This window comes from Carlito syrichta, unplaced genomic scaffold, assembly GCF_000164805.1.
Source record: "Carlito syrichta isolate Samal-C Ts95f unplaced genomic scaffold, Tarsius_syrichta-2.0.1 Scaffold141855, whole genome shotgun sequence".
In the NCBI taxonomy this organism is placed as follows: domain Eukaryota; kingdom Metazoa; phylum Chordata; class Mammalia; order Primates; family Tarsiidae; genus Carlito; species Carlito syrichta.
This window is the reverse complement of record NW_007085951.1, coordinates 233,088-248,263: the sequence shown is the minus strand read 5'-3', so window position 1 is coordinate 248,263 and position 15,176 is coordinate 233,088. Positions and strand designations below refer to the sequence as shown.

At 37.9% G+C, this 15,176-nt stretch overlaps 1 protein-coding gene across 8 annotated transcripts in view; it reads right to left on the bottom strand.

Annotated features, from left to right (window-relative positions):
• The window catches only part of APP (amyloid beta precursor protein), a 227,244-nt gene that overhangs the window by 51,331 nt on the left and 160,737 nt on the right, over window positions 1-15,176 (bottom strand). For all 8 annotated transcript variants that reach the window (XM_021708509.1, XM_021708507.1, XM_008049940.2 and 5 more), the window contains 2 exons: window positions 13,121-13,249; window positions 12,110-12,209 (listed from right to left, as the gene is read on the bottom strand). In XM_021708509.1, the coding sequence (XP_021564184.1) occupies window positions 12,110-12,209; window positions 13,121-13,249 (229 nt within the window). The remainder of the gene's footprint in view (window positions 1-12,109; window positions 12,210-13,120; window positions 13,250-15,176) is intronic.

The window sequence follows — 15,176 nt, the reverse complement described above, 5'->3', positions numbered from 1 at the left end:
AATGAAAAGATGCTGGAGCTGAATAAATAGCCCCACAAACCCAGTTTTGGCAGCAGCAGTAAGTAAATACCATCGGATACAGAGGCACTGGAATAGATTGGTCTTTAGTCTTAATCACCAGATGTCTGACCTTGGGCATATCACAAAGCTGCCTTGGACACGTGAAGCAATGTGGCTGAACTAGTTGAAAACGAAGTTACTTTCTACTCTAATAAACTTCAGCGACCAATTGCTGTCAAATGACACAGCAAACCACATCCCTTGCTCTAATGAGTGCAGCCTCTTTCTCAACTGTTTATCCAAAGTCTTCCCAAGAGAATTCTAAATTATTCTAAGATATAAGATTGTGTCCCATACCTGTGACATATCTGGTGCTGAGCACGGAATCTGGAACATTGGAGGCATTTAATAAATATTTATCAAAGACCCCATGTCCTTGACTAATTCTTGAATTGACTTACTATTCACAGTGGCAAATAATATGAATTTCCATATGTACATATTATTTATTTATTGTGGCAACATATATATTTATATAACATGACCCTTACTGTTTTAACCACTTCTTTTTTTTTTTTTGCGTCAGGGTCTCACTCTGATACCCAGGCTGGAATGCAGTGGCATGATCATGACAATCACGGTTCATGGCAGCCTCAACTTCTTGGGCTCAGGCCACCCTTCCACCTCAGCATCCCGAGTAGCTGAGATTACAGGTGCATGCCACCATGCCTGGCTAATTTTTTGGGTTTTTTTTGTAAAGAAAAGTCTTACTATGTTGCCTAGGCTATTCTAGAACTTCTGGGCTCAAGAAATCCATCTGCCTCAGCCTCCCAAAGTGCTGGGATTACAGGCATGAGCCACCGCACCCAGCTATTTTAAATGTAAAGTTCAGTGACATTAAGTACATTGACATTATTGTGCAACCATCACCACCATCTATTTTCCCAACTGAACTTTTTCATCTTCCCAAACTGAAACTCTGTAAACACAAATTCATTACACATGAAATCCACATTCCCTCCTCCCAGCCCTTGGCAGCTACCATTCTATTTTCTGTCTCTATGAATTTACTACTCTGGATAACTCATATAAGTGGAATCAAAGATATGAACACTTCACAATTTTGCATCTCATCCTTGTACAAGAGACATGCGAATCTTCTAGCACTCCAGTTTCAATGTACTAGTGTACTCACTACTGAAGCAAGCACCACCATATCTACATTTTTGAAACACTCTAAGACTCCCTTGCAAATTATAGTGATGACTGAGAACTATGTTGTTTACCCTCGGACATCTCAGTGGCAAAAAGCTAGTTTTCTTTTTATTTGACAAAAGCTATTTGATATTTAAAAATTATAACTACTTACAAATCATACATATAAACAATTAAAGTTTCATATATAAAAATTTTAGGGAAAAGTCTATTGTTATCATTGGAAATTTATACATAGCAAGAAACACATATAATCTGGTTATAGTTATTAGGAAAGAAAAAAGTTTTATTATAATAAAAAAGATTATATTATGAATAATTAATGTGCTCAAGTCCAGCTAGATACATGATATTTTTCTTATAGTATATGCCACATCAAAAATAAGGCATACCATTTTCCTTTCTATCAAATATATGAACTGTTATTTGACTGTTGACTGTTTTTTAATTCTTTAAGGCTTAGTGGTCATCAATAAAATAAAGGTAGGTTTTTGAAAAAGAGTAATTTGGAATCTCAAACAGTAACCTGTGTCTCAACCCCCCCCCCATTTCTTAGAACGTGAAATTTGATTTGCTTCTAGACTTTCTGAAATAAAAAGAATACGGTGGCTCAGCCTGTAATCCCGCACCTTTGGGAGTGGATTGCCTGAGCCCGTGGGTTCGAGACCCGCCTAGGCAGGTGAGACCACATCTCTACAATAAATCAAAAAATTAGCTGGGCGTGGTAGAGCACGCCTGTAGTTCCAGCTATTTGGAAGGCTGAGGCGGAAGGATCGCCAGAGCCCAGCAGGTCGAGGCTGCGGTGGCCGGAAGCGGCCACTGCACTCTAGTCTGGGCAACAGTGAAACTCCAACTCAAAAAAAAAAAAAAAAAAAAGAAAAAGAATATGCAATGCTAATAAGATCATGTGAATATGATATGCTCCCATTTCCGCTCCCAGGTCTCCACTGCTCATGTCCCAGAAAGTTCCTTCATAACTTGGCAAAACTTCAAAAGGAACTTGCTGTAGCCTGAGAGCATCCCTTTACTATGAAAGCCTCTTCAAGCAAAGACGCGAGGGTCTGCCAAGGCTAGACTGGCTCAGGCTATTGCTTTAGAGATATGAAACCTGCAGCTGCCCCTCTTTCCTTCTCTAAGACGAACATGTCTGTGGTTTTCTAACGAGCAGCTATATCAAGTTCAATGCTATAGAGGAAGCTGAAGACATGGATCCACACTTGCGTATCTGCTCTCAGGGCACGGGCACACTCATCTCAGTGCCTCCAAACCAAAAGCAAAGATACAGAGATATGTACAAGACAATACAAGTAGTTGCAAGTGCTGTTTCAAGAAAAGATTTAATTCATGCTCTTATAAGCACATGTGAATGAATAATAATTATGAAAGGATAAACACATTAAACAGGCTATTTTAAATCCACTGTCTGAGATCAATGAATCTGTCAACAGGAGTTGAGATTAAGGAACACCTGGCCTTGGCCCTCTGATCAACTGTTTCAAGCTCTAGTCCAAAAGACTCTTCACGAATAGTGTTTTGATGCATACCAAGTCAACATAGCTTTGGATGCATGCCTCATAATTTGGAAGAGGTCAACAGATTGATCCCCTATTTTTGATCAGATATTATACCTCACCTTCTATGATTTATGATTTACTTTCCACAGAAGCCCATAGTGTATATGAAAGGAGAACTGTTAAAGAATAAGCACTTACACAGGGAATACATTGCAAAATTTATTTCCGAGTTGAAAAAAGGCAAATTAACATTCCTTCCAAACTCTGCCTCACATGCAAACAAATTCATCTCATACCCAGTTAGTGTTTGTGGAAACATATTTCAAAATTAATCTCAATTTGGATTCATTTCCATCTTCAGGGTGGTAAACATCACTATGATTTTTTTTCTCCTCTTTTCAAAAAATGAACCTTGAAGGCAGCTGCTTGTGAAAAACTGAATAACCAGCCCTTGTTCCAGTCTAAAATCATTGGTTGTTCCCAAGACTACAGAAAAATCAGGACACATCTGCTCTAGTGTTCCACGCCAGGAAATAGTCCTGTAGCCACCACTGTGGTCTGACTTCACTCCCCAATCATTTTAGTTAAGACTTCGTTTTAGAGTTTGTTTCAAATTACAGGGCCATGCATACGAGCTGGTCAGTTGAGAAAATAACTTTAGAACTGCACTGGATCATCAAAGGAAACAGCAGAATTTGGCGGGGGAGACTTTGCTGGATTCATCCACTTGGCTGAGGTGCCCACACATAAGCAAAAATAAGAGCATGGCATAAAAAACAGACAAAACTATTGACATGTCACAGTCATCATGGTTTGAGGAAAAGTTCACACATATATTCTCTGGAATCTCCCCAAAATTTGAATAAAAGATGACAGTGTGCTAAATCAATTCTCCTGCTACTTCGCAATATCAACCTTCTCAAATGGGGCTAAAAATGGAATCATCTCATAGTGGATTTCTGTTCTGGTAGGTACACTGGTGCTTAATCCTAATTTAAAAATCATAATATCAATACCCCCAAACTGATCTGCAGAGCCAATGGAATCCCTACTTTTTTTTTTGCAGAAATGGGGGGAAAATAACTTAAAATTCATGTGGTAATAGAAGAGATCCTGATAATCAAAACATTCTTGAAAAAGAACAAAGGTAAAGGACTCATACTTGCTGGTTTCAAAACCTGCTACAAAGGTACAGCAATCAAAACAGTGTGGTGCTGAAGTATGAATAGGTATATAGATCAAAGGAATAGAATTGACAGTCAAGAAATAAACCCGTAACTGACTTGAGATAAGGGTGTCAAAGGCATTCAATGGGGGGAGAAGAGTTTTTTTCAACAAATGGTGCTGGGACCCTGGATATTTACATGCAAAAAAAAGAAGCGGAACCCTTACCTCACACCATATATAAAAAATTAACTCAAAATGAATCAAAGATCTAGCCGTAAAAGCTAAAACTATAAAACTCTTAGAAGGAAACATAGGCATAGATCATTGTGACCTTGGATTGGGCAATGATTTCTTAGAAAATACCAAAGTAACCACAACAAAAGGAAAAACTGATAAGACGAACTTCAAAATTCAAAAACTTTGCCTGTCAAAACGGTTTTATCAAGAAAGTGCAAAGATGACCAACAAAATGGGTATAATGTTGGCAAATCATATGTTTGATAAGACTTGAGTAGACTCCAGAATAGATAAAGAACTCTTAAAACTCATCAATAAACAGGAAAATAACCCAATTTAAAATGGGCAGGCCAGGTGCGGTGGCTTAAGCCTGTAATCCCAGCACTTTGGGAGACTGAGGTGAGGGGATTGCCTTTGCCCATGGGCTCGAGAACAACCTGGACAACTTGGTGAGACCTCATCTCTACAATAAATCAAAAAACTAGCTAGGCATGGTAGTGCACACCTGTAGTTCTGGCTACTTGGAAAGTTGAGGCAGAAGGATTGCCTGAGCCCAGCAGGTTGATGCTGGGGTGGCCATGAGCATGCCACTGCACTCCAGCCTGGGCGATGAAGTGAGACTCCAACTCAAAAAAAAAAAAAAGACAAAGAATTTGAACATATATTGCTTATTTATTTGTACTGAACAAAATGATCCACAGCAAGCCACTGCAATGACATGAAGAGAATGCTGGGGCTGATGTTTAATTCATCTGATGACTGCCAGCATCCATTTGGAGCACAATAAACAAGATCAATATACTGCACTGAATTATACACATTAATGTCAACCATTTGTCTGCCAGAATGGTATACTGCTGGTTTTTTTTTTTTAAAGAAAATCTTTTTGACATTCATTCTTTCTAGAAAGTGTATTCTTTTTAATGTAGCTAAAAGAACCTTTTCTTTATAATTACACGGTAGAAATACATAAAGGAAAATACCTGCTTGCCAAAAGGAAAAACTATAAAAGTTATTTAGGAAAGCTGATATTATATTATGAGCAAACTTTTAAAGGTCCTCACCAATGACTTTCACAGATAACCTGGATGACATAGTACACTACACTTACAGATTCCATAATTAAACTCCTAAGCAAGAAAAAGAGAGCTTACATATCCAGAGCTCACACCTCCAGAAAAGGTATGGAGACCTGAATGTACACAATACACCTTACTAATCACCAAGAGTGAGTTTAACACTTCAAATTTGTGATCTCCTAAGACTGTCGGCAGACAGACCATGTAGGGACCTAAGGTATGACCTGTACTGACATTCACACATATACATCTTGCTATCTGGAGGAACATTTTGACATGGCAGTCCAACTAGCAGAAAAACTGGAATGCTATCTTTATATGTACTTTCCCATTTTGAAGTTTAAAATGCCTTATATGTTAGGTTCATTCACTTGACAATGCACTTTCATTTATATCTATTTTGCAAAAGAAATTGGTTTGCTCAGAGAGGGTCAGTCAAAGGTATACATTTGCAGCTAAACAGAGATACATGCAGCTAAATAGAGATCATACCTGTTAGTTAATGATACTGCAGAAAATAAGATCAAGGACGCTGAGACTTACAAAGCCAACAGGGGAACAAACCTTTGGTTGTTTGTGATATGAATAAATGTTTTTATTTCCAAATACTTAAGTCAGCTGTAAAATATAAAATCAACATACATCTAAAAGTCATTTTTGGTGAAAAACAAAGAATAAGAACAGAGTGGGCTGATAGCTCTCTCTCACTTTGATTTTTATGATTCTTTTTTTTCTTCTTGATGCTCTTCCTTGACTAACAATTACACAAAAGGATATTTAAAATTCTCAACAGTGTTAGATGTTTATTTTGTTGGACTGGGAAGTACTATAAATACTCTATTTTAAACCTAGGTTACTTAGGACTCATTAAGCCCCTGAATCAATAGGTTTATTGGAAACAGAAAATGGAAACATTGTTTTTGAAATATGCATGCTGCATTTTTCCTGAAGAGTGGAAAATTTTATCAAGAGGCCACAGCAAAAATTGTAATAAAAAATAAGCATTCTCTCATTATTGTGAGCTTCTTGATCCCTTGCCATATCCTTCAATCCTACCCCATTCGTTATGGATTTATTCAGTCAGAGATCTTTCCTACATCTGGTTTGTAATAATTCATGTTTTTATTAATTTTGAATGCTAGCAGAGTATGAAACAATTATGCCTTCCTTCCTACTGCCTTTCTCATAAATTGGTCATTATTGCATTCTATAAAACAGCCATCTTGACTTGAGAGCTACAGCATTTTTAGCCTAGAGGTAGCCACAAAAGGAAGCACTTTGATAAATAACCTCAGTGCCAATAGAAAAAGTAGAATAGAATCCTTTCGGCATAGATTTAAGGATGATTACAAAGGGCAAAAATCCAATCATTTCAAAATAATGATTTGACAAAGCAAAGGTTGAAGGGATAAAAGGATTTTGCATTTTTGAAGGGTTAAAAGACGATTAAAGAGCAGAATATAGACATTGAAGCTGAGCCATATTTTCATTAACATAATGATTCTATCATTTATTGAGCTAAAAAAATAAAGTCCTAAAGAGCTATTTAAAATAGATTAGGGTTTTTCCCCCCTCCACAAACAATGCCTTAAGCTATTCTTTGCAAGAAATCTTCATAATTTGCATGCAAATAACCTTTTCTTTAAAGGAAAACATTAAGTAACAAATGACTATGCCTAGGAACTTGGATAGAATAATTCAAACTGAACTGAAAACATATTATAAAATAATAAAAAATAAGCCCTCTGTAAAACAACTAATAGAGCACTTTGGAAATTCATATCTACTGATGAAGTGAATAGCCTCGGATTGTGGTGACAGGTAGCCAAATAGGACAATATAATTAAATCAAGTGTCAATATGTGTGAGTTGGGCAGATAACAGCAGAAGGTCACGGTACAATATAGGACCGCGGTGTAAAATGTTTATTAATAACAGTCCTCAGAGCTGTTTTATTCTCAATAGCATTAATTTAGTTGGCTTGATTAATTATGCCTTTAGAGAGTGCTGTGGTCTAGGGAAGAAACTTGGTTTGTGTAACACTTCTGCTAGGTGCCAAGGAGAACTTAGGGTGGGTCTTTAGAGTTATGGAGAAAACCACCTAATCCATTTAAGTTAAGGAGCATCCACCTTGCATCCTGGGGAGTTTCTTCACCATCATGTCTAAAATTACTAATATCTACAAAGGACCAGACTCCCTATTGGATCCTGAGGAGCCAAAGATGACCAAGACATACCTGGAAAAGTTCACTGGATGGAAAGTTGGTGGGGATAGAAATAAATAATTTAATACAGATTAGAGTATGATTTTAGAGGTGGATACCCAGTGCTTTTTAAGGAACATTCTACCTGAGAGAAGAGCAGAGAGAACACAGATTTTGGACTTTTGGCAGACCTTGGCTTCAATCCCACTTTCTATCACTTTATTATCTCTGCTAGGCAAGTGAAAGTGAGCAACCTCTCTAAGGTTCAGTCTCTTCAATTGTAAATTGGAGATGTTATCACCGAATTCCTTCCTTTCATCACTAGCTTATAAGAGGGGAGATCCCCCCAAAACCTGGAATTATCTTTTGGAGGGTGGGCCCCTTGTAGTACACTTAGAATTTGTTCTTCCAGATCAAATAGGCAACCAAAATTTTTATCTGGAAGTTCTGAGAAAGCTGTATCACGATTTGCAGAAGAAACATCCTGTATTATAGCAAACAGGTGACCGATCCTTCTACCATGACAATGTACCTGCCCATACTGTGCTGAGTGTTCAGCAGTTTTCGACTAAAAATCGCATGACCCCAGTGCCCCACTCGCCCTGTTCACCCAATCTCACCCCAAGTGCCTTTTTTTGGTTTCCCCAGATGCAAAGGTAAAACCAGAAATATCAGAAACACTAGAAGGCATTCAAATTGACAAGTTCATAAACTGTTTTGAGAAGTAGAAAAAACACTTTGATAGGTGTATTGCATCAAATGGAGAATTCTTTGAAAGAAACAAATTTAATCATGTAAAAATAAACATACCATTTTTTTCTAAAAAAAATTCTGGTTTTTCTTCTTGGTTCCCTTTATTTGTTGCACTTGTGCGAAATCAAATAAGCCCTACTTTGTAGTAGATACCAATGTCAGAGTGCTTGGTTCTGGGAGTGGGATGTAATAAATGTCAGTCCTCACTCTTACCTTAAACCACCTGCCACATCTATATAGGATGGTCCTGTACCTCAAGTGTGAACTCACATAAAAAAAGATGGGCCCTTGGCATTTATCACAGGTACTCATTAGTTGGCTACATGGCTGTGACTCAAATGCCAGCTCTTTCTTGCTCCATATGCAAATTAGTGAGTTTTATAAGAGCATGGACACTTCATTTGAATTTTGAAGGATCTAACTTTTCCAGCAAGGGAGAACCATCTGCAGCTGTTAGTTGTTCTTTATTAAAGGACACAGGCAGTTCTGAAGAGGAGGAATTTGGGTAGGAGAGGGTCACAGAGACAAGAAGTAGGGCGACTAGCAGAGGGTCTAGTGAAACTGATGAGAGGACAGGATCTGAGCTAAGGTAATGGATGTGCAGAGCAGGGATTCCACATGGACAAAGCAGACAGATTACATAGAACTTGAGATCAGTAAGAAATCAAGGGTGAGGGAGAGGAAGGGATCACGGATAAGTTTAGGCCAACCAGGAGAAGCTATCATAGAGTGTACACAAGTAAATTTCTAGAGGGACATGGGAGTTTCCTCTCTGGAAGTTCAGAGGTATGTGGGATATTATGATAGTCTGGAATATGGCACTGGGACTCAGTTTCTAGACTTATGGACTTAGGATTCACTAGAGTTGCGAGAAAGGAGCATTAACAGATTGGATGCTTCAGGGAAGCACAATGGAAGATAAAAGGGTCAGAGTCAGAATTCACCAGCATGGTGAACCCTACGCTCTAGGCACAATGTACTGTTCTCACAAAATTGATGCCAATTTTCACCTTCACACACAGCATTCCTTCTCTCCAGTGTGGTTTCCTTTTTCCTTATCTTTACCCCAAACAGATAATTCTGATTAGAAGTATAATTCACTGAAGCAGATATACCCATGCCACTAAACATACTGGCAGTTCCTCAGACTGGTGAGCTCCCTTTATTCAGAAAGCACCTGTTACCATCACTTAATTAAACTGTCGCATTTCTCTCCAGATGTTTGATTGCATTAAATATATCCTAATTGCCCAAATTTACAAGCACAAACTTTTATACAAAAGACAAGCATTTATAGATACTTTCAAATTTTGTCCTTTTTGCCTGTGGCTCTGAATTTTAGTATCCTTATTTGCACTGACTGATTCCAAATCTCAATGGCAGATAAATGTAAATCAGACTGATGACAAAGCATTTAATCAGAGACTATTAGAGTACAAGACATAAACTCTAAGACATCTATGAAAATCCTATCTTAGAAAGTAAACTAAAAACTACATTTTTTATTACAAAAAATTTCAAACACCAACAAAAGTAAAGAGAATAATATAAGAAATCCCCACTACCACTCAGCTTAAACAGTCAGAACCCAGGCCAAATCTGTTTCATCTATACTCTTACTTTTAAATGCTCCTTCAAATGAAAAAGGACTACAGAGGACAAGTAAGCCCAAACCCAGAAAAACCATTCTCCCCAGTGAGCCCTGTCTGTCACTTTGATATTACGAATGCAGATAGTATGTAGGTCTAATTAATGGAAGTTCATTACTAAAGCTTCTTTTCCTATAGGAAGGAGTCATTAAAAAATGGAAGCATCTAGAATTCCAAATGAATGATTAAAAAAAAAAGATTATCTTGCAGGATTTGGCATCTAGTATATTTAAATTACAAAAACATACATTTAAAAAATAACATGCTCTTAATCCAATCTAATGGCTGAGTTTTTATTCTTTCTTTGCTTTTTTTTTTTTAAAGAAAAAAATTCCATGATTTGATTATCTAAATATCCTCCCAGTCACTGAGATTGGAAGTTTTCTGTGCTGCCCTATTCTTTGGCGTTATGCAACACTCAAGATATCTGAATCACCATCTGTTCTGTGGATGTGTGACTCATTAGTGGCTAATGTTTTCAACAGTGTATTGCTGAATAAAAAGTTCTAATAATTTAATTAGAAAGAGTCAACCATAATTACTGGGTGAGGGTGGAATACTGGTCACCAACTTTCTAGTCCTCTGTAATGGCCCGTTTTCCTATAACTTTGTATGACCAATGCCAGCTAAACTGAAGTCACATATGAAAAGAGGCTTATTAAGATAGCTACGAGGCAAAACAACATTATCTAGATTTTAGCTTCTTCATCAAGAATGTGATGGTTTTGACACTACTACAACTTTTTGGAGAACCTGCTCATACTTATTTTAAAGGTAGTTTCTCACCGATTTCTATTCTCCAAGTATATCTAAAAAGTACATTCATTACCTAAAGAAACTTAACAGAATGGAAAATTATTTGGAAATCTGTGTTCTCAATCTATGGTGTTGACTAAAATCTCCACTGACTATCTTCATAAGCTTTTGTTCAACACTGAGTTCCACCTTCTGAACAAAAGCTTGGATGAAACAGTAGGAAGTTCCCTTTGCAAGTGTGTGGCCTCAGGTATACTTAATTCCATCCATCTGCTTAGCACAGAACAGATGATCATCACCTGATACATGCCAAATATTTAATAGCAATACAAACATGTATGAGGCAGTATTAAGTCAGGAAAGAAAGAGCAGAAGAGCACTGCATGAAACGAAAAACCTGAGCCAGCCGCTCTTTCACTGGTGTTTTGGGCACATCAAAGGGGGAATTACAGTAATGGGTGTATCCATCTATGACATCCAGGGTGTTCTGGTTTCAAATGAAAACCTGTATCAATTTCCAACCCAGTTAGCAATGAGCAGGAATTTTCATGGGGAAAGACACGCCAGATAGATCCTGCTTATTTGCTGGTAGTCTGTGTGTAATCTCCAGTAAGCACACATATTTGCTTATGTTGAAAGATGCACCATCTTAATCGTCCCCATGTACCTTTGTGAAGTAAGGTTAAAGACATATGGGCATGTTGGAGGTTTACAGAGAACCTTTCCAGGAAAAACAGAAATAGGAGAACTGAACTCATATAAAATATTAAACTTGTTATTAGGAAAACTAGGGACAAGACAGTAGGCACACAATGTCAATTTCCTGGTTTTGACAATGCACTATAGTTATGTAAGATGTTATACCGTTGAGGAAGCTGGGGTGATGGGTGCAGGGGATATCTGTATTATTTCCTCCAAGTTCTTGTGAGAGTATAATTATTTCAGAGTAAAAGTTTAACAGTTCCATTACTTTTTAAGTTTAAACAATAATGTGGTTCAGAGAACACTTATGGCCTGTTTTCCCCATCAAAGAGAGTTGTGACTTACCTGAATATAAAGTGAGAAGTCAAGTGTTTTTGCTGTGCTACTTAGGATGCATGTGACTTGGGCAGGAGAGTTACTTAAATTGTCAGTTTGAGCTTTTTCGTTTGTAAAATGGGGCAATTATGCCACAAGGTGAAGAGAGTTCCCCTCTTTAATTGTAAAGCACCAAGGCATCACAAGGGGATACCCACAAGATTAAACAAATCATAAAAAAAAAACTGCTGACAAGTACAATTCAATAACAAGCGGCTCATTTCACAAATATACCCTAAGTTCTGTTATATTCCTCTAGTCTTACAAGCCAGGAGAGATGAGAACGGATGTACTTGCTGAGGCATGAGAGCTAGTTCCATCCTTCTAGAGTTTCATTGTAAAAGGTAATCTGCTCTTTTACCTTCCACATTTCTGATACTGATAACCCACTTCCCTGACTTTCATCTGGGGGAAAATATATTTACATGAGAAACATCAAAAAAGAACAGCTTACTTACCAACTTCATCCTGAATCTCCTCGGCCACGGCAGGCACATTGTAGAGGAGGGAAAGAGACTGATTCATGCGCTCGTAAATCACACGGAGGTGTGTCATAACCTGCATCAAAGGATCACAACTCCAGATAAACAACGTCCGCAGTAGGAATACTTATTTTTCTTACCAAGCACTGCAGGTAGATATAAACTTCCAAAATAAGGCTGACAAACACTGCTGGAATGTTGAACTGAAAGGGAACCCTTGTTTCTCTTATTCTCCCATTTTTTGCTCTCTAACTTTTGAGGTCAGCTTTTAAGATTTATCTTTAAACTTACCCATTATATTATACAATTGTAACAGCCAATTAAAAAGACCACCTCTGCCAACTATGATCCCTAATACTGAGGCTCCTAAAGTAGCTCTTGATGTCCTAAATCTATTTGTTTGCAAATTTTCCAATAGAAAAGAAAATATTTCAATTTGATTGAATACTGCATGCTACATATATCTATTTCATACATATATATACATACATATATGGTACACACACAATACACATATATATGTAAAGGAAATATAAAATTTCAGATTTGCTGAGGTAGATCTCCCTTCTCAAACTTTAGGAATAGAGGAGTGTAAAATATATTATTACAGGACTTCCCTGAGGCTCACATTAAAACTAAACATTGCAGTAGTTAATGACTGCTTGCCATGATTTAGTTGAACCAGTTTTAAGGTTTTAGTTCATACAACTTTCATTTTCTTCATCAGAGTTTTAAACGGCTTCTTAAGAATCAGTAGCAGTAGACATTTAAGATTTTTATATTCCTTATTATGTTCACAACTCAAAAAATGCCAAACCACATACTGCTAAACCACAGGCCTTTAGAATTTACCACGAATTAAAGAACTCTTGCTATAGAGGAAACAACACCCACAGGTGCGCTGGGAACATCTGGGATCCTTTGCCAAGCCAAAAAGCCAGAACACTGGGTTGTCAGCTGCAGAAGATTACTACACTCTGCTCTTACCTGGGACCGAATCTGAGCAGCTTTCTTGGGATCCACCATGCGCACATGTTCAAAGTGCTTTAGGGTGTGCTGCCTGTCTTTCTGTTCTGCGCGAACATACTTCTTTAGCATGTTGAACACATGACGAGGCTGTGGGAGAAAAATACATTTTTTTCCAAGTTAGTGCAAAACATTGCTTCTTCCATTGATGTTGGGTCAGAGGTCTCACAAGTTCATCTTGTGATGTGAAGGCACTGTGAGCCATCTTGTCCTAATTCTCCCTTCTAAACATTTCTCCCACTCCTTTCTTCATGGGTAATTCATTACTTAGACTGGTCACTGTTCATTTCTACAAGTGCATTTAGCATTTTCGATATATATAATGACAATCCTCCTCAATCAAGATTTTCTTTTACAGTAGGAGCATTGGCTGCAGAAAGGGAATCGATATTGGATCTGTCAGAGTTTTCTTTCTTTTTTTTTTTTTTGAGTTGGAGTCTCACTCTGTCGCCCAGACTGGAGTGCAGTGGCCGCTCCCGGCCACCGCAGCCTCGACCCACTGGGCTCCGGCGATCCTTCCACCTCAGCCTTCCGAGTAGCCGGAATTACAGGCATGCGCCACCACGCCCGGCTGATTTTTTGATTTATTGTAGAGATGAGGTCTCGCTGCCCAGGCGGGTCTCAAACCCACGGGCTCAGGCAATCCACTCACCTCAGCCTCCCAAAGGCGCGGGATTACAGGCTGAGCCACCGAGCCCGGTGATCTGTCAGATTTTTAAATTAGGTCTTTCTCTTCTACCCAAATATATAGGGGCCTATTTGAGACTACACTTCTACCTGTATAGTCTTAAGACCAGAAGTAACATCGCACAGATAATCCCATCATCAGTAATGTATAATAATAGTACAATAATCAAATTGAGAATAGGCAATTTAACCGCTACTAATTTGTAAGCCAAGAAGCAACTGATAAGCTCTAAGAGACATTATATTTTCCTAGGAGAAAGGCGACTGCTGAACGGTATTTATTTTACTTTGAAATTAATTAAGTTCTTTCTGAGCCACCAGATTCTAATTCTTTCAGCAACAATTACATTTGTTCTTAAGTGCTTCTATTTTTCCCTAATTGGTTCCATTTCATTTTTATTCCAGTTTTACATGAACACATTCATTCTAATAAAAAAAGGACAAAGGCTCCTTTGTCTCCAGCAGTTCCACCACTACAGGCATTCCACTATGTGATTTTTGTAAAATGATTTCAAAGATACACATTTCTTCTTCATTAATACAACAACAAAAAAACAGCTCTAAGAATTCAAGTGAGGAACAGAAGTTTGGCTATGTGAGCAAACCTAGTTATTCTTAACCCGTGTGTCATGAGCACCTTGAAAGCCAGTTGGAAGCTACAAAATTTATTCCCAGAGATGGTTTTGTGTGTTTTCAGTGGTGGGTTTGGGGGACGGTTACAATGCTTTTGTTGTGTTATTTATATTCTAAGGAATGTGCCTTTTGGTCCCCGTTTGCTGAGTTAACTTAGAGGCCATCTTCCTGGCATTCTGGGTGGAATGTGGTGCTCTTTCTCTCTGTCGCTCCTAAGAAATGCTGTGAAAATCCTCATTAATGCACCTAACATAGTTTATTAATCACCCATGTTTCTGACTCCCCTCTGAAATGTGAGATCCAGAGGGTCAGATTGGGTGTTACTCCTATTCTGTATTGGAGACCCCAATCAAGCAATGCCTGACCCAAAGAGGGTGCTCTATACTTGCTTGTTGAGTGCCTGCCACAGAAGCCATGGTCCTATACTTAAGAAAACAAACAAATACATGAAACAAAAAGAAAGGAAACCTGCGCTCATCTGCCTTACTTATTTCTTTTTTCCTAGAAGAAATATGCATCTCCATAATCCCAAGAAAGGCAGACATCACAGATTGAAACACAGCTTCTGGCAGCATGCTATGACAACTCTCATTTGTACTGTGAAATCTGGTTGAATTTACAAATTGGAAGATGACCTTTTAAATCTTAGAAGAAGAAAATGGTAAGAGATATAATAATAATTGATAAACTATATTTA